Source organism: Octopus sinensis, linkage group LG24 (assembly GCF_006345805.1).
Source record: "Octopus sinensis linkage group LG24, ASM634580v1, whole genome shotgun sequence".
In the NCBI taxonomy this organism is placed as follows: Eukaryota; Metazoa; Mollusca; class Cephalopoda; order Octopoda; family Octopodidae; genus Octopus; species Octopus sinensis.
In genome coordinates, this window is record NC_043020.1 from 20302829 (window position 1) to 20329443 (window position 26615).

General features: G+C 36.0%; 1 protein-coding gene across 5 annotated transcripts in view; it reads right to left on the bottom strand.

The window, feature by feature from the left end:
• The window catches only part of LOC115223835 (histone-lysine N-methyltransferase trr), a 515381-nt gene that overhangs the window by 97360 nt on the left and 391406 nt on the right, over nucleotides 1–26615 (bottom strand). For all 5 annotated transcript variants that reach the window (XM_029794516.2, XM_029794515.2, XM_029794512.2 and 2 more), the window contains one exon: nucleotides 10964–11064. In XM_029794516.2, coding sequence (XP_029650376.1) covers nucleotides 10964–11064 — 101 coding nt within the window. The remainder of the gene's footprint in view (nucleotides 1–10963; nucleotides 11065–26615) is intronic.

A 26615-nucleotide genomic window follows, 5' to 3' on the forward strand; every position in this document is an offset into this window, starting at 1 on the left:
GGTGTCACTCACTTTGAGTAATCCACCTTTTTGATGACTCCACCCTTTTCGTGTCTTTCCAACACTTCATTTATGGTTTCAGTTGCCACGAATGGTGCTTTTCTGTCTGCTTTAAATACAGGTACGTTCTCACTTACCTGGAAATAGGCTTCCGTCTTTCTACATAGACCTAAATTGTCTGATAACACTTGTGGGAGCATTTTTTCCTAATTTTTTTTTCAGTTCTTCTGAAGACTTGTTTTTAATGGGACAACCATTTATGTTATTGCAGTAAAAATGTATGGGTAGGTGCTATAAATCAAATACTTCTAACTAATCTGTGCCAAACAGATTCATTATATTACCCACAACAAATGATTTTGCTTTATCTGTCTCTCTTTGAAATGTGACGTCGATATATGATTTGCTCATCAAATGTAATTTATTGCCAGTTACACCACGCTATTTTTGCAGTTTTACATAATCTCGGTTTACCAGTTTTTTTTCCCCAAGTATCCACATTTATAATCGAGATGTCACTACCTGTGTCTAACTGTAATTTGGTAATTACATCATTTATTTTTATGAGCACAAATTTTCTTGTTTTTCTGTTGCAATCACTCTCCACTGAAAACACCTTCGAACTTTTTGTGCTTGAGCCTCATAGTCTTGTTCTACAAGAACTTCTTTATCAAAGTTTCTGACAACTTTAGCACTTTGTGTTTTTAAATGGACAATGCTTTAAATTGGGACCTGACACTTTTTTTTTTATTGTGCTTCCTGGGATGACATATTTAAATTTTTGCAGAGTCTTTAAGATTTACCATAGTTTGATATTCCTCTGCGATGGTCTGTAGAGATAAACTCTGGTTCGTTTGCTCCATTTTCGAGAAAATCCTAGTCTGAATTTCTCTATCTTCAGGTGCTATAAGTCCTTGCACGAAGATAAGTGATTTGAACATATCCTGGAGTTTGAAATTTTCACACAATACAGTTGACTACTCTGGTGTAGGTGATAACATCATCATCCTCATTTTTTGTTAAGTTCCAACACTCCATTCTGGTGTCGAATAATGAACTTCTATCACAAAAAATTTTGAAAGCAGTTCCATAGTTTCTTGGAAACCAATCTCACTTGACATTTTGGACAGAATAAAGTCACAGTAACACTCATGTTTAGCAGGAGCTACCTTGTATAGTAAAAGCCTTACATTTTGCTCCTCTGACCACGACTTGCACTCATTGTTAAAAATTTTCTGTATCTTCTATAATATGCGGAAAATGTAATACTCTCCTGTGGATTATATGTAAATTTAGAATCGCATTACTGGATTTTCAGACTTCAACTGTAATTAAATTAACTATTGATGTTGTAGTATTTGTTTTTGCAACTCCTGTAGTTGTTCCTGTTGCTTTCCTTGAAGCTATACGACTGTGGCTAATAGGTTTTTCCATGATGCAGAAACTGTCAAATAACTAATGAGAGTTTCAAATGATCCTTGTCGCCAGATGTTATATCCTTATGGAAAAATATGCTGCACAGTGTAATGATACAATTGAAACAAATGGCAGCAACCACACTGAACATAACAATCTTTTAGGAACCAACAATCCAAACACGCAAGCTCGAATAGTAAACTTTGAACTATCAACACGCGAACTGTGGAACTAGCATGAACTACCTCACTTACTCAGACCAATACTATTTATGTAGTGGTCCAGTCCATTCTTGCTAGGGGGCATCATACTCTCACACAACATTAATGATAAATAGTGATATCCCTTATGTAAATGGTCCTGTGAACTGACCACGATTCATTTTGGAAAAATACAGTATCATACCAGATATATCCTTACTCAATTGTTGAAAGGAGATCTTGTCCCAATGTACACATCAAAATCAATTAATATTGAGTAACTGGTCAGAAGTGCAGACAGAATAAATACTTTTAAATGGTGTACTAGAGTATATGAGAGTAACACAGGTAAGCAAAAATCAGTTACTTAACAGAGTACTGCAAACTACCAAAATGATTGATAAGCAAAAACAAAATAATAATGAGAATGATAAAGGCATTTAATTGTTTGAATATCTGAATTAGTTGTTTCAATATCTGGTCGGTATGAAACCTAAGTAGAGACCAACTCCTGTATATGTAACACACAGACACACACATTTAAAAATGAAGTCAAGAGAAAAAGTACTCTATAAGTATTTGAGACTATTGTGTAAAGGTGTTATTTCATTCTTAGGATGTGCGAAGTTTAATGTACCTTTCAGAGTCATTAAAGCATGTACCAATCAAGTATTAGGTAGATTCTATCAACTGTGTTATAAAAACAAGTGAAACTCTAAACAGCTATGTAGTGAATCATACACAACACACACAGACCCACCCCACCCACCCAAAAACACACACACACAAAAAAACAAAACAAAAAAAAACAGGCAGTAATGGAAATCTGACTATAACATTGCTCAGCTTAAATTGTAATAAAAATATCCCAACCATGAAAATTAAAATACAGGTTGAACAAGTCTGAAACAAAATTTATGTTAAAATCAAAATATAAACATAAAAAGAAAGTATTATAGTTCACTCTATATAAATGACTCTAGGTTCAATCCCATTGTGTGGCATCTACTATTGTCATAAAATCAGAAAGACTGATTTCATGACAACCTCTTGCAGACTACCCCATTGATGAACACCAGGGACCTTCTCTATGTGACTGGCAACTTCAATGGTCATATTGGACAACATCCAGGGAGCTTCCATGATGTACATGGTGGTAACGGATTTGGAGTCGGTTGGATGAAACCTACACTCGCCTCCTTATGAGAGCTCAAAATCTCTCGTGGAAGCGTCATCCAACCAAAATGCAAATATATGGGAAATTACCACCTGTATCATCTCTTGTGAAAGGTAGGAGAGTCCAGTTTGCTGGACATTGTTGTAGAGCTGAAAATGAGGCAATTTCTACTCTTCTCCTCTGGAAGCCATCTACTCGCAATACCAGAGGGCGCACACTCTCCTACCCTGATGTAATCTCCAGGGATACAGGCATCCAGCAACAGGACCTCCGTAATGCTATGATGGACCGTGAAGTCTGGCGTAGCATGGTAAATTCCATTGTCTCGACCACGGTCGAACAATGATGATGATGATGGATTTGGTTCCTGCACTGAGGAAGGAACCAGGTTGCAGGAAACCTGCCAGTCACCTGTTCACCTACCAGTCTGGTGGGCACATTAGTCAGATTGACTACATTCTCACCAGGAAACAAGAAAGATGACTACTTATAAATGCCAAAACTTTCCCAGGTGAAGAATGTGTCCCACAACATAGGTTAGTAGTTAGTGACTTCAGGATCAGGACTAAATGGCTGCCCAGATGCCCAGCATGGAAAAGGAAGGTCTGGAAGCTTAAGGATCCTGTGAATGGACAGAGATCTAGAGACATATTACATGAAGCTTTCAATGAAAAAGAGGAGGACATAGCATCACAATGTGGAGGACAACTGGAGGTTCCTACGGGACAACCTGTTAAGGGCTACTGACCAGATCTGTGGCTGGTGCAAAGTTCCCTCTTCACCTAAGGTAATGTGGTGGTGGAACAATGTAGTTGACAGGACTAATAGGAAAAAGAAATAGGCATGGAAGGACTGGAAGTGTGATGGTAGCAGGGAACTGTATCAGAAAGCTAGGAGACAGGTTTACTTAGCCAGAGGGGAAGCAGATAAGAAAAAATTTGCCAATGTTCTGCTTCAAGAGGATCAGAGCATTTTGTATTGCAAGACAGTGTGTGACAGAGAATTGTGACGTCATAGGAGAGAAATGTGTCCACATGGATAATGGCTTGCTTGTATTTAATGATACTGCAAAGAGAGGGACTTGGAGATGCTACTATGAAAGGTTGCTAAATGAATAGGATGAATGAGAGAAAGAGAGTCTGCCAAATGTTGACCCAGCAAAGGGATCAGCTATTTGAATTGACAGTACCTCGGTAGATAAAACAATTAAGGGTATGAAGACAGGGAAAGACCCTGGCCCATAAAGAATCATTGCTGAGATACTTAAAATATCCAGTGGTGTAGGCTATGGTCTAGTCACCCGCATAGTCAACCAGGTGATACAAGAAGGAGTCATACTCAATGACTGGTGTAGCAGCACCGTAGTCAACTGCTACAAAGGTAAAGGTGACACATTAGATAGGAATAATTACAGAGGTATCAAATTGTTGAATCAGGTGATGAAAGATACGGAGTGGGTCATAGCCCAACTAATTAGGGAGAGAGTCAGTTTAGATGAGATACAGTTTGGGTTTGTGCCAAGAAGCACCACTGATGCTATATTTCTGGTAAGACAGCTGCAGGAAAAATCCCTAGCCAAAAATAAACCCCTGTACTTGGCTGTCGTTGACAGAGAAAGCCTTTGATAGGGTCCTCCGTTCCCTTATCTGGTGGTCAATGCGGAAACTAAGCAGAGATGAGTGGTTGATGAGAGCTGTTCAAACCATGTGCAGGGATGCTGTCAGTAAGGTGAGGGTTGGCAATGAGTTTAGTGAAGAATTCCGGGTAGAAGTAGGGGTTCACCAATGATCAGTCCTCAGCCCCTTCTTATTCATCTCAGTCCTCCAGGAAATAACTGAGGATTTCAAGACAGGCTGCCCCTGGGAGCTCCTCTATGCTGATGATCTTGCTCTAATAGCTGAGTCACTACCAAAACAAGAGAAGTTTCAGGTGTGGTAGTAAGGTCTAGAACTGAAGGGCTTTAGAGTCAATCTAGCAAAAACCAAAGTCTTAGTAAGTAGGAAATCACAAATCCCTTCAGGTAGATGGCCTTGCTTGATCTGTAGAAAAGGTGTTGGTAGAAACTCCATAAGATGTACCCAGTGTAAGCAATGGACATATAAGAGGTGCAGCAATATCAAAGAAGGTTAACTTGGAAGATAGTTTTTGTGTATGGCAGATGCAGAGGGGCAATAAACACCAAAAATGTACAGAAAATAGATTCCATCACACACCAGGGGGGTGGGGGGGATCTAGAAGTAGTTGATAGCTTCTGTTACCTAGGTGACCAAGTCAGTAGCAGGGGTGGATGCTCTGAGAGCATAGCTATTAGAATAAGAATAGCCTGGGAAAAGTTCAGGGAGCTCCTACCTCTGCTGGTAACAAAGAGCCTCTTGCTCAGAGTGAAAAGTAGACTGTATGATGTATGTGTGCAAACAGCTATTGCTACACGGGATGTGTAGTGTAAGCACCCTGAGAGAAAAGCTGGACATAAGAAGCATCAGATATGGTGTGCAAGAGAGATGAGGACAGCTGTGTGAAGAAGTGTCACATCCTAACAGTGGAAGGAACCCGTGGAAGAGGTAGGCCCAGTAAGGCATGGTGGTAAAGCATGACCTTTGAACATTGAGCCTCACAGAAGCAATGACAAGTGACTGAGACCTTTGGAGATATACTGTGCTTGAAAAAACCTGTTGAGTCAAGCGAAATCGTAGTCGAGGTTGATGCCAGTGCTGCCCGACTAGCCCCCATGTTGGTGGCAAGTAAAAAGTACCCACTACACTCTCGGAGCAGTTGGGGTTAGGAAGGGTATCCAGCTGCAGAAACCTTGCCAGATCAAACTGGAGCCTGGTGCAGCCTCCTGGCTTGCCAGTCCTCAGTCAAACCATCCAACCCATGCCAGCATGGAAAGTGGACGTTAAACGATGATAAATGATAATGACAGTAATACCCCCATTTTATGAGTCACCAGACTTACAAGTTTTCTTTTAAAAGAAATATAAAAAGGTTAAACAACCATTTAGTGAGGGTGGCAAAACTGATGTTTCTACACAGGTGTATATAGTGCTGGTGTAAAAAACATACACAATATATCTAAATGAAAGTGTACAACAGACACCGACAAGAACAAAAAGAAAAGAAAAACCAGCACTTTGGAAACAAAATTTCAATGAAGTGCAAAATTTACTACTATCATAACAAATGCTTCTGCATGTCACCGACAAATTTATAGAGTGAAAAAAAGCTTCTTCTAAGCAAACAACTCTAGACTTGTTTTTGAAAAATAAGTCTAAAAGTCCATCTACAAGTGCTTGTGAATCGGTGATTGCATCTACAAGTGACAGTGTGTGAGTGAAAGTGATTCAGAAAATGATTATAGCAATATCTTTTATTATAAATGGTCCTGATATTCTTTTTATTTTGCATAAAATATTCTTTACATAAATTTTATAGGTAAAATATTTTTCTGGGAATGAATTATGATTTATAACACTGCTACAATAAGAAGTTATTGCTCTGCTTTATGAGTTTTTGTTTTATGAGCAGTCTCCAAGAACAAATACAGGCATTACTGTATAAATGTATAGACATATATAAGTGAAATAGAAAATACTGACAGTTGTTAGAAAACAAAAACTGTCAAATATCAACACTACAAAGGCTAGGTGAATGGTCTCACCTGACACACAGCTACTGTAGCACATAGAGACATGCAGAAAAGGCCCACCCAGGTGAAAAGCATAAATTCACCGACAGACATACTGCAACCCGTGATCCACAAGTGTGCTCTCTCTCTCTCTCTCTCTCCTATCTTTATACATTTAGTTTTGCAACTATAATGATCTCTGCTCATCAGAGCTGGCTGGGTTTATGGTACTCCTAATCAAGCATTCTTGATTCACTTGTCTCTCCTCCTCTCACCACTCTTGTCCAACATTCCCAAGTCCCACACTAATCACTATGCTCATTCCTTTTCCCCCAGAATGTTGGCTCCTCTAAAATTCCTTCCCTGTCCATATCTATCCTGCAGATTTTGTTTTATAAAGATTCAAGAGTGACATCAATGGCATCAATCTTACCATCCTAGGAGAGTCTGCCCTTTCCTCAAGACCCAGCAAATGAAAAAGACAAAGTAGAAAACAAAAGTAGCCATATTAAAAGAGGCTTTATAACCTTCTGAGAACTTAAAAACTGAGGCCTTGCATATTTTCCACTTGAGAGGGGGGAGGGGGCGAGAAAGAAAAAGACACACACAGAAACAAAAGATTAGAGGAGTGGTATTAAAAATGAAATTTTTGAAGTAAATGCTGCCGGTGCCACCACCACTATCATATATGTTGGAGATAGAGCATTGTAGTATTTTGATTACAGCTCTTTATATCAATAGTTCAAATCATGCCAAGGTTAACTTGAGTTTTCATTCTTTTAGGGTTGATAAAATAAACTTAATAAATACTGGGTTGACTTTATCAACTGTATCTTTTCCCACAAACAAATTTATCTCCTTGTGCTTGTTAGAAGTTATTATTATTGGGGGAATAATTTAGGTGAGTACCAGGATGAACTTTGCAATTCACCACTGTAGGATTCCTAAGGCACTAATTAATAAAGTGAGACCAATTCAGTTAGCTATATGCCTGTCTTAAAAATATCATTAATAATTTATATTAACCATATATTAAAATAAACAGTTAGTGGAAGATGTAGAATGCATATTCAGTCCTGATATTATAGGTTCAAATCCTATAGAAACACAATTTACTCTTCATCCTTCTAGGATTGATAAAATAAATACCAGTAATACATTAGATTGAATAAATTGATCACAGCTTCCCCTAATCAAAAGAAATCTGAAATATTCAAGACAGACACAATAGAGTTAGAGACATGAACCAAGTGAAACAATATTTGATTGGAAAAGACCTTAATTACGAGGGGCGTTCGATAAGTAATGCCTCTGACCCACTTGCAGTTGTTTGATCTAGCTGAAATTTTGCATGTGCAATTATTGATATCTCTATAGATTAAGTGGCAAATTACAGCTCTGAACTAAATGTGGTTTCTGATTTACAGGTGTTTGAACTGAGTCAAGTGTGAAATGGAGCCTGTTGAGTGTCGAGCAGTGATCCGGTTTTTGTATTTGAAAGGACACACACCACGAGAGACTTTTGATGAAATGAAAGTAACTTATGGTGATGATGCCCCATCATATGACCTTGTAAAACGCTGGCATCGTGAATTCAAACATGGTTGGAACTCTGTGGAAACAGCTCCCAGATCTGGTTGCCCCCCTTCTGCCATTCATAAGGCATCTGTCCGTCAAGTTGAGGCTGCCATTTTGGAAGATCGACGCATAACTATTCGCCAAATAGCCCATGAGGTCAAGATTAGTATCGGGTCTGTGGAAACTATCATTCATGACCATTTGCATATGCTAAAGGTGTCTGCCAGATGGATTCCCAGGTTGCTCACACCTTTCCAGAAGTAAGAATGCGTCGAGTGCTCGAGGATGAATTTGAAGATGTGCCAAGAAGATGAGTCAAAATTTTTCAAAAGACAGATTACACAGGATGAAACCTGAGTCCATCACTATGATCTAGAGACAAAGGCCCAGTCAATGCAGCGGAAGCACCATGACTCACCTCCTCCAAAGAAGGCAAGGGTGCTGCCCTCCGCTGGCAAGCTCATGCTCACAGTCTTCTGGGACCAGGACGGAGTAGTGATGACAGATTTCCTGGCAAAGGGTACCACAATTACAGGAGCCTATTATGCTTCACTTTTGAGGAAATTAAGAGAAGCTATCAAAATCAAGAGGCGGGGCAAGATCAGCAAAGGCATCCTCCTCCTGCAGGACAACGCTCCGGTCCACAACTTGCGTGTCGACAGATCAGAAGCACAGGCGTGCGGCTATGAACTCGTCCCCCATCCCCCTACTCTCCTGACCTTGCACCCTCTGATTTTCACCTCTTCCCAGCCATGAAGTTGTTTTTGAAAGGAAAGCGTTTCCCAGATGATGTAGCCTTGATTTCTGAAGTCACGTCGTGGTTGGAGAACCAAGCTGGGGTCTTCTACAAAAACGGTCTCCAGAGCTGCATCAAACAATGGGAGAAATGCGTAACTCTGGGTGGTTCCTATATAGAAAAAGATTAATAACTGTGCCAAGTTTCGTTGCTCTACTGCTATGGGAAGTGGGTCAGGGGCATTACTTATTGAACGCCCCTCGTATCATACTATCTCATATTCCTCTTTTAAAATGTCAAACTTTGAGCTTTAAAAGGACTTCATCATCATCATCAGCATTATTTATCATGACTGCAGATGAGGGAGGTGGCTAATACATGTAAGACCTCTATTAAAGGTTTTGAACTCACAAACATCAATAAACGAATATCAGTAATACACTGTTAAAAAATGTAAAACTAGATTATCTCCCCTGAAAATCTAGTCGTAGGCATAGTGAGATAAATAGAAAAAGTATGCATACAGAAGATTACATTTTTCAGAGAAGATATGCATCAATGGTTAACAGACTGGATTTGAAACTGATCATGTTTTTTTTAATGCGGGAGCAGATTGGATAAGTCTCACAACACCTCACTACATGTAAGAATCACCTGGTATGAACAATAACAGAAAAACTGGATGACTCTGCTATGGATTAGGTACATTATATTATGTTATGTTACCAGGTTGTTTGCAGTTGGTGTAACAGCTATTAATTCAGAGTTGCAGCCCTCGTACATAGCTTGCGATGAAGGCTGCAGGCTCCACAACTCCTTCATAGATTTGCTTTATGACATTGTTTCTACTACATGGAGAGGAAGCATTTTACTGTGCTACTAAATACAAGTTTCTGTTGCCCAAATTCTAGTTGCAAGACTACTTTAAAAATGATTTTCCCAAAGTACCCTCTAGTGGTATTGAATCCAGAACCAAGCTGTTGTGAAGTGAACTTCTTAACAATATATACAATGACATAGGGGGGGGGGGTATGTTTCTAAGCGGAGATATACTAAATATAGTGAGTTAGTGTAAGTCACTAATGATGTTTCATTTTCCTACTTCAATAAACTGGATAACAAGCAATGTTCATCCTTAAGATAGAGTACATACAAATGTAAATATATGAATGATGAATAAGAAAGTAGAAGAGAAATGTATTTGAGAGTGATAACTAGAGATACACAAGAATGTGGACAAATTAAAATGACAAACATAATGGTTAAGTAACCAAAAGAGAGGACCAAGATTAAAAGAAAATTAATTTCAGTCGATGTACTTAAGAGAGGGTAGGGAGTGGCAAAACAATCCAGTTTAACTGTGGAGCTACAGACCTTAATTTTGCCATTTTGCAATTTTGCTCATTTAACATTCAATGAGTGACTATCCAATAGAAAAAGCAACAAATTGTTTGAGAATTATCTAAACAATCTCTGATTTGTTAACAATGTTAACAGAAGCTATCAGATTGTCTCTAACATTATCAACTCTTATTCATTTGTTCAGCTGCCCAGATCAGCTCTAACAGAACAGTCCTCGACCATAAAATGTAGCAAATGAATTTTACTGTTTGATTTAGAGATCTTGAAACATGCTGTCATCAAAACATATACTTAAGTAATCTTAAGTAATGTCGGTAGCAACACTGAGGAAGTTAGGCTAACTACATAGAAACTCACTCTCAAGCTCTTCTATCATACAAAATGCTTTATTTACTTGTGAATATTGCAAAGAAATTAATATATAACTTCAGGGTGAAATTTTAGTTGGATAGCATATTTAAAGAAAAAAAGAAAAAAAAAAGGGTAAAATATATTAGTGCATAATATTTGAGATCACATTGTAGTTGAGTAAATGCAATAATGAAAATGTGGGTATGATTATATTATAAATTTAGAGGTATTTACATAAACTGTCAAAATAGTCATTTTTGTAGAAAGGTAGGAAAATCAGTCATCCACTGCTTTCCAGTTTAGTCAACTGAGGTAAAGGTAATAATGCAATTGAATAGACTGAATTGAAAACTGCACATAGTGCTTTATGTAAGACTGCGATATCAATATGACTTCAATATTCATTTCTCCAATTTCTTTGATGTATAAAGGCTTTTAAATAAAATGCAATAGATAGTTTATAACAATTTGATGATTACTGAGTCTAAAATATATAAAAGAAGGCAAAATTTACTTACTTCCAGTATTAATGGTCCTATTCTCTCAGTGGTAATAGGTACAATTGATGGCTTACTAGAAGATACTTGGCTTTGTTGAACAGCGTCACTGGTCTCACTCTCTATGTAAAAGAAAAGAAAACAATTACAAAAAGACTGTGTGTGCGTGTGTCAGAGAGAGAGAGAATAGTTGGTTCAACAAAGGCATAACCATGTAGTCAAGATGTTCTCTTAGATATCTTGAAATCCCAGGTTGAATCCCAGCTATGGTAGAAGACACTTGGCTAAGTGTCTTCTACCATAAGTTGTGGGCCAACTTGAGCCTTAGATAGAAAATGTATATCAACTGGACTAGACATGTAACTAAAAGGGCCAGCCTATCACACTGTATCAGATCGATCCACCTTGAGGGTTATGTGAAAGTTATATTAAATACAATAAAGAATAAGTTCAAATGATTGAACTGGGAAACTCATCACTGAAGCTGACAGTGACCCATTTAATTCATACTTGGCTGATTAATCAAAAGCATTGGGTCTGGTGCTTAAATTTAGGTTGTGAAGTATTCATGCCTACCATAAATGGGAATGATGTAAGGTTTGGTGCTTAACTGTAGAACATTTTTCCTCACATTCTAATATTTGTAGTATTGGTTTCACATTTTGGGCACAAGGCCAGCAGTTTTGAGGGAGGGGATAAGTCAAATACGCCCCCCCCCCTCGTGTTTAATTGGTACTTATTTTACTAACCGCAAAGAGATAAAAGGCAAAGTTGATGGCAGAATTTGAACTCAGAATGTATGGACAGATGAAATACTGCTAGGTATTTTGCCTGGCATACTAATGGCTCTGCCACCACACTGCCTTACTGATATTTTTTGTATTAACTGGTGAGTATAAAGACACTAAAAGTATGAGAAGTAACCGCTTTATCTAGGTTCTCCCTGGGACAATGAGGAACAGTGTCTAACATGTAAATTTACATTCAAAGAGTAAAATCTCATCTAATCAGCAATTTTTTCATGTGAAATTACATGAACATGCAAGCACATATACTGCTGGTTATCCTCTATATCTCTATTTAAATGTAGCAAGCTATCCAACAAAAAATGCAATGTACTTTCCTTTATTCAATAAAGTTATGAAACTTGCTCAGAAATCTGCAATGTATATATAAATCACATTTCAATCCAATTGTACAAATTGCAGCAATCTTCATCCACATTATCAACCATATTGATTTCTCTAATCAATAAATGATGAAACATAAATTCTTTGTTGATTAAGAACACTTCTTTACCACTTAGAGTACTGAAGTTTTCCACTCTACTTCACAACATCATGAGAATCAGCATCATCACCACCTACAATAGCTATTAGTATTATAATGACAGGAAAATTTTCTGAGACGCTTCTGCTTTTCCATATATCAGATACTTTCCAAGGATTGCAGCCTCAATTCCATGACTTGCTAGGAGCTTACTTTTGATAACTGCTATCATGATGATGCCTGCCTGATATATCTATCTCACACTAAGCTTTCCCAATCACAACAGACTAGTACTGAGCCTCTCCAATATTGATTTCTTACAAGGACCCTCCCCACCACATGTAGAGGGAAGTTGATAGACCTGAATTCCAGTATTTTATCAAGGTGAACACAGATCTGAATTGAGAATAATAATTCAAAAGGCATTTATTTTGTCTGGTTTTCCCCAGATTCTAATATCTCAACCTTCAATGCAATATTAGTTTGTTACACAAGCACAACTCCTCATTTACACAGATTCAAGAGAAATGACTCAGAGACACTAAAACAATGACTCAGCTAAAAGTTTTTCTTCTTCCCTCTTAGAGCTGAGTTCCTTAACAATAAGGAATACAACTGACTTTATTCACTATACAATAAAAAATATATCGGGTCATCCCATAAATAATGCAGTTGCTTCGTATTTCTTAATTTTCAAAATTAAGATAAAGTTCTTTTTTAATCTAAAATATACTTTCCTTAATTTTCTACAATGCTCTTCCATATATCTGGTCGACTTGCAAGGCCCCCCTCTTCCAAAATTCACTTGTCCGTGATATAAAAAATACTCTTCCAGTAATGTTCTGACCTCATCTACAGAATTCATATATTTTCCGTCCAAATGATTTTGAAGACTGTGGAATAAATGATAATCAGATGGGGCAATGTCCAGTGAATATGGTGGGTGGGGCATCGTTTCCTATTTAAACTGCTCCAGTCTTTAGAATGTCATCCTGGCTGTATGTGGCCCGATGGAAGAACACCTTTCATCTTGAAACCAAAGACGGTCGTTTTTCTTCTAGCACTGACTTAGGCTGCTCAAGCTGCTTGCAGTAGATCTCCTTTGTTATCATTTGGTTTGGGTTTAAAAGTTCGAAGTGGACAAAATCTTTCATATCCCACCAAAAAGATAACAACACCTTACATGGAACCACTATTGACACTGGCTTACACTTATTGTCCGATCTCCATATATTGCATTAAAATTCCTCACACTTTCTGTTGAATTGTTGCCTTTATTGAATTCAAAGCAAAATATGCTGAATGTGCTCCTCTGTTACTTCCAATATAGCTTTGGCAAGATAACTGTTAAAATTGAACTGCACTCTTCAAAACTTGCACTAAGAATAAGTACAGGGTAAAATTACTACTTGCTTTTTTAGCAAGTTGATGCAGGTAGTTTATCCCGACCACCCCCCTCTGACTTTTAGTTCATGCAATTGAAAAAAACCGCATTATTTATGGAATGACCCAATACATGAATACATATATATAACCCAATTATTTCAATATCTATATGACTTCATTCATGACTATGTTTGTGTCTGTATGTGTTAACAAGGCTACCAATGGTTTCATGTAACGAGATCTTCACAACTGTTCAAGTGTGCCACATGGAAGTGTTGGTATTCATCTCCTTATTGGATGAGAATACACAAATTTTGAAATAAACATACAAATCACAGGATGTGTGTATTTACAGAAACCTATTTAGTGTTGTCTAACCTTATGTATTCCCATCTAATATGGAGATAAATACCAACACTTCCATGCAGCCCACTTGAGCAGTTGTGAAGATCTCGCTACATGAAACCATTGGTAGCTTGTCAACCCATAAATAAAGAATATTTATCCACAATGTGGAGTTGAGCTCTCATTCCACCGTTCAATATTAGTGTGTGTATGTGTATATATATTATTTTAACCTTATTTATTTCAGTCATTTGGCTGCGGCCATGTTGGAGCACCACCTTTAGTTGAACAAACTGACCCCAGGACTTGTTCTTTGTAAGCCTAGTACTTATTCTATTGGTCTCTTTTGCTGAACTGCTAAGTTATTGGGATGTAAACACACCAATATTAGTTGTTTAGTGATGGGGTAACAAAAATAGACACACAAATATCATCATCGTTTAACGTCCGCTTTCCATGCTAGCATGGGTTGGACGATTTTGACTGAGGGCTGGCGAACCAGGCTCCAATTTTGATCTGGCTGAGTTTCTACAGCTGGATGTCCTTCCTAACGCCAACCACTCCGAGAGTGTAGTGGGTGCTTTTTACGTGCCACCAGCACAGGGGCCAGTCAGGTGGTACTGGCAATGACATTGCTCAAATCTTTTTACACATGCCACTGGCACAGGTGCCAGTAAGGCGATGTTGGTAACGATCATGCTCGAATGGTGCCCTTTTACATACCACGGCATGGGAGCCAGTCAGGCGGTACTGGCAATGACCTCGCTCGAAACTTTTTACACATGCCACCGGCATAGGTGCCAGTAAGGCGACGATGGTAAAGATCACGCTTGAATGGTGCCCTTTTACGTGCCACTGGCACGGAAGCCAGTTGGCTGCTCTTGGCACCCTACTAGCATGGGCACAAGTGCCAGTAAGGCAACGTTGGTAACGATCACACTCGAATGATGCCCTTTTATGTGCCACTGGCATGGAAGCCGGTTAGCCGCTCTGTCAAACGATCACACTCGTACGGTGCTCTTTGCACCCCGCTAGCATGGATGCCAGTCATCGAATTTGATTTTGATTTCACTTGTCTCAACAGGTCTTTGCAAGCAGAGTTTAGTGACCAAAGAAGGAAAAGGTACGCATAAGTGGGCTGGTTATGCTCCTGGCATAGGCCACAGGTTATGGTCTCATTTGGCTTGCCGGGTCTTCTCAAGCACAGCCTATTTCCAAAAGTCTCGGTCACTAGTCTTATGTCATTAGGCCTAATGTTCGAAGGTTGTGCTTCACCACTTCATCTCAGGTCTTCCTGGGTCTACCTCTTCCACAGGTTCCCTCAACCGCTAGGGTGTGGCACTTTTTCACACAGCTATCCTCATCCATTCTCGCCACATGACCATACCAGTGCAGTTGTCTTTCATGCACACCACATCTAATGCTTCTTAGGTCCAACTTTTCTTTCAAGGTATTTACACTCTGTCGAGTATGCACACTGACATTACACATCCATCGGATCATACTGGCTTCATTCCTTGCGAGCTTACGCATGTCCTCAGCAGTCACAGCCCATGTTTCACTCCCATGTAGCCATATATATATATATATATATATATATATATGACAGGCTTCTTTCAGTTTCCATCTACCAAATCCACTCATAAAGCTTTGGTTGGCCTGAGGCTACAGTAGAAGACACTTGCCCAAGGTGCCACGCAGTGGGACTGAACCCAGAACCATGTGGTTGGTAAGCAAGCCACTTACCACACACTTATATTAGACATACAAACAGGGCAAATTTAACTGAAAAAATGATGAACTACCTTAATCCTTTAGTATTTAGATTACTCTGCCAAATATGATACTTACATACTCGCATTGTTTAGAATTAATCACACATCTGTAGCTTTGGGATTTGAATGTTTATTTCTAGAATGACTTTGTAGAGTAGGTGTGAGAAGCTGCGTCTGGCCATTTTTAACAAAACAGAATATTTGAGTTGGATAGGCTGGTTTAAATGCTAAAGAGTTAATCAATGATGAGAGCCTTATTAGGTTCTCATTAGGTGTTTACACCACTCGAGTGATGCCAGAGAAACAAATAGCCAAGCTGTTTATATACACAACAAATCCAATAGCTTCAGCAAACAGAAGCTACTAATTCACATACTTTAAGTATTTAATACTTTATTCCATATCAGCATTCTGAAATATGTATGTATGTATGTATATATATATATATATATATATATATATATATATATATATATATATACAAAATACAAAGTTATATCTTGAGATTGCTAGTGACAACAACACTCAAAATATATAACAGACTGGAATAGTAGTGCTCAAATGAGCTTTATACACTTTTTAATCTGAGGGGAGGCAATGTGAGCAGCAACTAAAGGAACATTACAAAATCCACAGAAAGATCAAACACATACATATATTCATTTATATCTACAGAACAGATATAAAGTCCGACGTTTAAAAATATAGTAATATATAAATACATATATAAACATCATATAAAAATATATAAATATATAAGAATCAATGCTGCATATATAACACCTTGAATTTACGGTTAAACTAGTAAAACATTTGGTATAAATTTGTTAAATTAAAAATTTAGGGTAATAAAACATACAAAGACATTAAAATGACATATTAAAATTCCAGAGAAAAATGCATAGAAGATAAATATACAAATTTACAAAAATACATAAAAGTTCATCTACGAGCCGTTTCGGAGATGCGCCAATTAATATGAAATATATCATATATTTAAAATTGACACCCCCCTCGTCAGGATGTTGTTTACACACAACACATAGTACACGGAAACAAATGCACAATTACATACCGGCTATATGCGAAAGACCAGACATTACGTACTCCTCCAAAATTCACATAGAAACTCAGGGGAGTATCAATTTTAAATATATGATATGTTTCATATTAATTGGCGCATCTCCGAAACGGCCCATAGATGAACTTTTATGTATTTTTGTAAATTTGTATATTTATCTTCTATGCATTTTTCTCTGGAATTTTAATATGTCATTGTGTTTTATTACCCTAAATTTTTAATTTAACAAATTTATACCAAATATTTTACGAGTTAAAGCATAAATTCAAGGTGTTATACATGCAGCATTGATTCTTATATATTTATATATTTTTATATGATGTTTATATATGTTCTTACATATTACTATACTTTTAAATGTCGGACTTTATATCTGTTCTGTAAATACATGAATATATGTATGCGTTTGATCTTTCTGTGGATTTTGTAATGTTCCTTTAGTTGCTGCTCACATTGCCTCCCCTCGGATTAAAAATTGTGTGTGTGTGTATGTGTATATATATATATATATATATATATATATATAAAAACCCTCTAGGTATATTCAAATGTGTGGATACACACACACAAATACAGAGTTATAAATGACTTCACTTATCACACAAGATATATAACTATAGTGTCTTCATTCACAACACAATAACTGTAGCTGACTTTGAATGAGTACTTATTGACCTCTTTATAGAATAGAACTCAAAATACAAGTTTATGTGTCTAAATGATGAAAAGCATTCAACACAGTACTCTACATTTCTGCTGCTGCTACTAATACTAATAATGATATTAAAAACAACAATGAGTAGGTTGGCTAAGTTTGCAAACTGGCACTTGGAGACAGTCTTCACAAGCTGTCTACTTAGCTGTAAATTGTCATCAGAAAGATGAATGATTTCTCACTGTTGAAATGACAAAACACTTTGCAATCTGCAGTGCTGAGTTTAGCCAAGGAAACTGGTGTTTCTATCCATATGCAATTATATTTAAAAGACTATCTTCTTCCACCAGAAACTTTGTGTGTGTGTGTGTGTGTATGTAAGAAACACATCTATAATTTTAACGCTAATTCATAGCGCTGCCCCGACTGGCCTTCGTGCTGGTGGCACGTAAAAAGCACCATCCGATCGTGGCTGTTGCCAGCCTTGCCTGGCCCCTGTGCCAGTGGCACGTAAAAAGCACCATCCGTCCGTGGCCGTTTGCCAGCCCCGTCTGGCACCTGTGTGGGTGGCACGTAAAGAGCACCCACTACACTCACGGAGTGGTTGGCATTAGGAAGGGCATCCAGCCGTAGAAACACTGCCAGATCAGACTGGGCCTGGTGCAGCCTTCTGGCTTCCCAGACCCCAGTTGAACCGTCCAACCCATGCTAGCATGGAAAGCGGACGCTAAATGATGATGATGATGATGATGATGATGTGTGTGAATTTAACAGAAATGCATCAATTTTTTTCATTTTTACACTGACTTATGATACATGATATATATATGTATATTTGTTTGTGTATAACAGGAATATCATTACTAACCAGAAAGAAAAGAAAAAAAAAAGAAAAAGAAAAAAAAATGAAAGTAAAATTCAAGACTTAAATGTGATGGAAGGCGTGGGAGAGGGTAGTTTACTTTCAGATTTAAAAACATTTTTTTTTCTTAACTGAAAAAAACTTTTGAAATGAAAAACCATCCATAGATTTTTATTCTATTTCCAACCACTCCTCACCTATTTCTGACACTGATTTATTTATTTAAACAGTTTTTATTTGTTTGTTTTTCAACCACCGCCACCACCACACTATTTCCATTTCTACTCTCTTTCACCACAGTCACTCACTCTCAAACATCACACTACTTGTTATCTGTCAAGATATTAGCAGTCAGTCAACTCTGAAGTCATCTTTTGGAAAACCTTTGATTTCAATAGGTTATACCTGTAAGGTATATACATTATATGTGTGTAAATGTATGCGTGCATATGTGTGTGTGTGTGAGTGTGTATGAGAGAGAGAGAGAGGAAGCAGAAAGAATGGGGAGTGAGAGGGTGGCAGAAAAAGAGAGAAAGAACAAGGCCTGTTTTTTTTTTTTTGTTCCTTTCCCATTAAAAAAAGCATGCATTGTATGTGTGTGTGTGTGCACGCACGGATATATATCTGTGTTTGCACATGTACATGCATGTAGAACAGTTTGACTATTCCATCAATCCAGGCTTGACGCATGCATGTTCAGGAGGTTGTCAACTTTAATCACAACCAATGGTAATTTGAGCACTGTGAATTCTAATCAATCTGTCGGATATGACAGAATATTTGCAGATTCTGCCCCCTCTCAGAAATCTTTCAAACCGAGTGCTTTTTTAGAAAAACCATTAAAACCACTCAGATAACAACAGTCACTATATAAAAATAAGGTACTGTCACAGATTCCTGTTTTGTCCTTATTACACCTCCAAACATACGATAAAAAAATTTTTTTTGAAGGTTGACACCTGCACTTTCTCTCAAATGCTATTGTTGCTGCAGTTAATACAAATTTTTGTTTTCTTTAAATTAAAATTTTGTTCTTCAATAGCCGATGTAGCTTGTTTAAAAATACATGTGTGTGTGCGTATATATATATATATATATACACGCACACACACACACGATAATGATGATATATATATATATATATATATATATATCTTTTACCAGTTTTGATTGTTAGACTGCAGTCAAGCTGGGACACTGTCTTGAAGAATTTTAAACAAAAGAATCAACCCCAGTATTTATTTTTTTTATGTCTAATACTACTATGCTCAACTACTAAGTTATGAGTAAGTAAATACACCGACACTAGTTGTCAAGTGGTGTAGAGGGACAAACAGAGACAAAAGATACATGCACACACCAAATGGGCTTCTTTCAGTTTCCATCTACAAATCCACTCAAGGTTTTGGTCAGCCTGAGGCTATAGCAGAAGATACTTGTCCAAGGTGGCATGCAGTGGGACTGAACCCAGAACAATGTGGTTGGAAAGCAAACTTCTGACCACAGCCATGCCGGCACCTACATATGTATACATGCATTACACACACCCATATATATATATATACATTCACACACACACCCATATATATATATATACATTCACACACACATATATACATGCATTACACACACACACACGATGATTGTCTCAGCTTGTTAGATGATAACCATCTCATTATCTGCCTGATTGTTTGAATTTGCTTTCATCCTTGCATGTGCATGAATAAGACATTTCACCACACATCCATTGCCATAGGACTATATAAAATATCAAATGGACCAAGAAATGAAATGATAGTGAGACATTTGTATATCATTGGATGTGACAAAAGTTTGCACAAAACTTTTGACACTCTCTTGTGTTGCCATAACAACAACAAGCAGTGCAAGATAATTGGTACTATTTTGAGTTACCCCTTAATTCCCTGATCTAGAATGATAGTAACAGTCAGGGTCCTATGTATGGGTTAAACAAATTTCCCAGGGGTAGAAGAGGTACCTGTTATTTTGGGGGAAGGTAGCACTTCTGGAAATAAGATTCTCTGACGTGAAACTTGCAGTCAAATATGTATCATTCAACTATGGTAGGAGTTAAATAATATTCTTAAGGCTGCAATTTACTCACATGCAGCATCTTTCAAAGCTTGTTGCTAATTCAGTTCTTAACCAAGTTGAAAACTTAACATTTTTAAAGAGGACTGGTCCCTAGCTACATTTTAGCATTAAAGAAATTGAGATTTGATCCAGAAGAAAAAAGTTTATATCAAAATTTGTAGCAATGTTATAGGAGAGTAAGTAACGCTACCAACCAAGTTTAGAACTAAATAACTTTATTTTAAAAGCAAAATACATTTATCTTAGCTTCAATGATAGGAGAAAGCATGAAGAATTTCATAGTTTTGGTCTCATGTAACAAAAATTTGTATCAAAAAAGTTGAGGTAAAATATGAAAAAAAATATAAGCAAAGCAAAAAATTGGATTTAAGTACAATTAACTGTTTTATATTAAAAACTATATTTTAATGAAGCTTAAATGATAGAGCTCAATTTGAGGAATTTCATGGTATCAATTTCATGCTATGAAGTTTTAAAAGAAAAAAAGTTATAAGTGTTTGTTTCTCAAATTTGAGTGGGATAATATAGTTCAATACCTTTTTATGAATATAGTTCTATAAGGGGACTTTTAATATATGTCACCGGCGTCATTGAGGTAAGGGCAAATTATCAATAACACCACTAATTGACACATTATTAATTAGCATAATAGCATAGCCTGGAAAAAACACGGATTACATGGAAAAATGCAAACAACAGAAATAATATTCTTAAGATTATAAGCCTGGGAAATTACAGGACAAATTATTACGCTTGGGAAAGTTCAGGACAACTTATTACATCTGGTAAAGTACAGAACAAGAAAATTTTTACTTAAAATACTGCAGCTAACGATAAAATTTGAATATCAAAAATTATTTGATTTTAATTTACAAAGTAACATTATAATAAAAAAAAAGGTACCGTCATATTGTTAAAATATTAACACTAGAATACTTAAAAAATGAGAGCCAGAAGTACAAACATAGCTTAGGTTTTATGCAAAGTAGAATAGTATATATGGTAGGCAGATTCATTATGTAAAAATTAGGCATTGGGTCAAGACTAAAAATGTGAAGACTTGGCAATAACTCAAGCAAATTTTACTGCAAATTTGTTGTTATAGGTAGATTTTACTGTAATATATAACTAAGTTTTATATTTTATTTATTGTACTAATTATGTACTACTATCATTTTTTATAACCTATTTCCAAATTTCTAATTATATATTAATCAATAAAAATATGAATTCTCTTGAAGTGCAAAAATTATTTAAAATTTTTTAATAGAAGAAGTAATAACAAATAACTTGCAATAAAATTTTTAGTTTTAATAAAAGCTAATATTTTCTAGATCTATATATTCTATTTGATATTTTATTATTAGCTACAATATTTTAAGTAAATTTTTTCTTGTTCTGTACTTTACCAGATGTAATAAGTTGTTCTGAACTTTTCCAAGTGTAATAACTTGTCCTGTAATTTTCCAGGTTTATAATCTAAAGAATATTATTTCTCTTGCTTGCATTTTTCCATGTAATCCATTTATATGTACATGCATTCATGCATGTATATACAAATACATTAGTGTAAAAAAATGTGTACACACACACACACACACACATATATATATTGTGACTAGCGATGTGTAGCAACATCTGATGGTCTGGTCGGTCACGTGATCACGTGATATATATATACAGAGAGAGAGAGAGAGAGAGAGAGAGAGAGAGAGAGAAATATAGGTATATAGAATACTAAACAATATAAATTCTTGATTTATTAAAATTATCTGTCTCTTTTCAATACATAATTACCAAATGGCAATTAAGACCAACTTCACTGGAGAAAAGAAGAAAAAGTCTCAAGATTCAAAAACTCTTCAGAATTGACATACCAAAAATGAAAGGGACAGTTGTAGACACGGGTTTCTAGCTCAGCATCCATCCTGAGGATGGCGTTGCTTGACACACATTTTTGGCTGAGGTAATTTACATATGTTAAAACCAGTTCCAAGTGAAATAGAAAGATAATCTTGAGATTCAAGTATTCCCTAGAGAGTTGCTACAAAAATGGCAATGCAAAACTCAAGAGCAGTGACAAAGGGAAGACTCGGTTTTCCACTGATGCTACTCTGAGTCTCACATTACCATTTTCTGCAGCGAGCCTGTCTATCTGTCTGTCGTGTGTGTGTGTGTGCGCGCATGTGTTCCTTATACAATCTGCAGATTGTATAAGGAACACATGCGCACACACACATCAAATACAGAGTATCAAGTATCAAATACAGAGCATAACTGAAATCTGGGAAATAAGTACATCATTCATTTTATTTCAGTTTTTCTTCAGCTATGATTTTCAAAAATATAAGTAAAATATAATGCAGTGACTTCACTAAAAATTAACATTAACAGCAAAAATCAGTGACAAAATGACAATATGCAATAATGAAGAATCATTGATAGAAATCAAAATAGAATGTGACTGATTTCTGGATGCTTGCATTTGGCAAGGGAGTAGCAATTTGTTTTTGTTTAATTTTAATTTTTACTCTACAAAACTACAAAATAAGTATTTAATGAACAGCCTCCCACTCTTCTCTAGACAGTCCATGATGGTACAACACAGAGCAGTGTGGTAATCTAACTAAACAGTAAACATAAATAACTAAACAGCAGAGAATCAGTATTGCGTATGTTGAGCATGTGACTGTATATGTGTGTGATTAAGAGAGACTTAACTGGATCCAAGTTAACTCCCAACCCCCTCTCCCTGTCAGCTTTTAATAGCTGGTTTCCTACTTAATATGTAGGTAGATGAAAAGTTAGAGAAACCAACGGAAATATCTTAGTCATAGCTTACTTACTTCACTTAAGACTGATGATAGCCTATTATGACACATCTCAGCAAACAATTTCATCTCTTGCCAACTCTTAGTTTTCTACAATATGGCTTAAGGAAAATGTCAGGGAAGTGTTCTGCATACTAAATAAAATTACAGTAGGATCTCACATATGTAATATAGTGAAATAAGAAACTGATTAATTGAGATTAAATCATGACTTAATTGGGTGGGGGGAAAATCCGTTCCTCTGTGTAAATTGAAATCTGAAAACAAGCAAGGGAGATAACTTAAAAAAAAAAAAAAAAAGCAGTGCAGCTGATGGAATTTTTTGGACAATATAGACAATACAGATTTGGGTTTTATTTCAGATTTCAATGAAATAGTAAGTATGAACATAACTGGAAGTAAAACCTCATGCATTATTTTCATGATAAATCTTAACTTAAATATGAACAAAATAAATAAAATCATGCCACAAATAAATAAGACAGCATTTTTCAATCGATTAAGTAGCCTTAAAAAGTAACTACTCTAGATATTTGACACTGGAAGTATCTTGTTCATACCAGTAGATTATAAACTATCTAATTTGGAAAGTTCTTCAAACACCACAGATTAAAAGTTCACTAAATAGAACAATTTTGGGTGCCATTAGAAAAGAATTTTTATAAAATATAATTTTATAGCATGAAAGTACTGATATTTCCACCAACAGCTCTTCAGTTTGATATTAATAATTGTATAAACAACTGTAGTCATTAACTTCTTATAGATGAACAAGACCACAAAAGTTCAGGATGATATAACTGTTTAACCCTTTAGAATCCAGGTTACTCTGTCAAATGAAATGCTTATTTATTCATGTGGTTTTGGATTAATCATGCATTATTTTGTAGCTTTGAGATTTCAATGATGGGATTGTTTATTTTTAGAACGACTTTCCAGGGTATGTTTAACAGGCTGGATCTAGCTGCTTTAAACATAAAACAAGTTGAATATTTGGGTTGGACAAAGGGTTAGGTCAGCCCAATATTTATATCTTATTAACCTGGGAAAGATAAAAGGCAAAGTTAGCCATGGCAGGACCTGGAGTCTTGAGGTACACAACAAAAGACCACAAGGCATTTTTCATCATTCTATTGATTCTCCAGCAACAGTCCTAAAGTTTAATAGATTAATCCAACTTTAATCAATCATGTCAAGTATTAAACTTTTAGTATTTAAAACCAGCCATATCAGGCCCAAATATTTTACCTGTTTTATGTAGAAAATGGTCAAATCAGGCCTCTCACACCTACCCTACAATGTTATTTTAAAAATAAACAGTAACATCACTGAAATCTTGAAGTTATGAGATAATGCAGGATTAATTCAAAATAATGTGAATAAACATACACTACATTTGACAGAGTAATCTGAATGCTAAAGAGTTAAACTCACCAATGAAAGACATAATTTGATCCTCATAATTTATGATGTTGCATGCTTTATGCAATTTTCAAGTTTTAATTTTTGGCAATCAAAATAAAAGCGCATTAAAAAACAAAGGCATTAAATTAATACTTATTTAAGACAGCGACCAGTAACTTCTTTTTGAAATGTCCCACTTGAGAATCTTTTACTCTTGCCTCAGCCCAAATGTATATTATGTCATAACTTATAAAAATGTTTCTAAATATCCACTCTCCCTTTACATTTTCTGACAATACATTTTGTAAGCTGAAATTAAACGATCATAACACAAAAGACTTATCTCAAAACCATCAACTGTTCAATGTCCCACAAATACATTGAATTTTTTTTTTTTTTTTTATAAAAGGTCTGAGGTGCACCTGTTGCCACCTCCTGGTTTAAGGGAATGAAAAGCCACAATAGCTGTGAGGTTTTGACACTGTTCTGAAGCTACTACAAACATGATTTAAATATTTTTACAATAATACTGAGTATTAGTTTCATTGAACTGATTCCAATACAAAATTAATACTTAGAGAAAAGCAATGTTACGATTCGAACTCAGGAAATGAGACAAGAATAAATATTGTTGGGCCAGCAGTCAGGTGCCACCCTTTCTACCACCTCCCTACCCCAACTAAAGAAATTTATTACCTGCCACTTCTCCCTTGTTCAAATAACATTCATGTTCCACATATATTGATATTTTGTTGATCGTTTCAACAAAAGGAAGAGAAAAAGCTTCATTAAAACAAGGTTTTTATTTACTAACATATGTTGCTCAGAGTGACAACACATTAATACATAACATATGTTACCCCTTTTCACTAAATAAAGCCATGAACAAGCTGTTTTTTGTTACTGTTGTCTTCACCTTTTTATTAGTCATTACCTTGAGGTTAAAAATTTTTTTTACTAAATATGTTGCTTTCATAAGGTATTACTTGAAGGTGAAAAGAGCTAGATATCTGTTCAATTTTATCTATAGATAAAAGAGAGGTGGGTATTATGCTGGATTCCCTTCTACTCATCCAACTAAGCTAATTATTACCCTGTAACTTAGATTTCATAATCCCATTCCTTTTTTCTTTTTTACAATTAACAAGATAAAAAAAAAAAAGCCACAGGAGATTGCTGGGAATAATGGAATGCCAAACTGGATGCTTTAGGAATTAACTGCCAATTGTGAGTTCAAATCATACCAAAATTAGTGCTGAATTTGTCATTTATCCCTCTGAATTTCATAAAATAAGTTGCAGTAATGCGAACAGGGAAGTCACTTAAACTCTTCTCCAAAACTTAATAGCAACAAACAATAATAATAATCATCATCATTGTGGCAAGTTAGAAGAAATCAATGTTTCTATAGAGATTTAAAATAAATTTTGTATTATGTTCTTTCAAACTAATCAATTGTTAAGTAGATAGGTTTGTAAGCTGTTGACATATTCTGAGTGAATTTGGTTAATATGCAATACTGAATGAATACTGTCAGCCAGGAAGGTTTACAGGTTTAGCAACACAATGAGGTAGACAGTCAAATGGGAAGATACTAATGTTGATGACAAGGGAAATATATGCATGTTATTGTGTAATTGTGTTTATAATGTTTACATGAACATGAATGTATATTCACTTGTATTTACATATATGCGTATGTCCATATAATATATATATATATATATATATATATATATATATATCTGCATGCACATGTGGGTATAAAGTATTTCCCTGTCAGTACCTCTTTCCCTTGATGTTTCAAATCTGACATTTTTCTCTCACTCTGACTGCTGTGCCCCTTCCATTAACACTTGTTACTGCTCCTTTCACTTTCCTTACCCCCTTCATCTTTGGGGGGGGGGGACTCTCATCTGTATTTATTAATCAGTACCTGTAGACATTTCA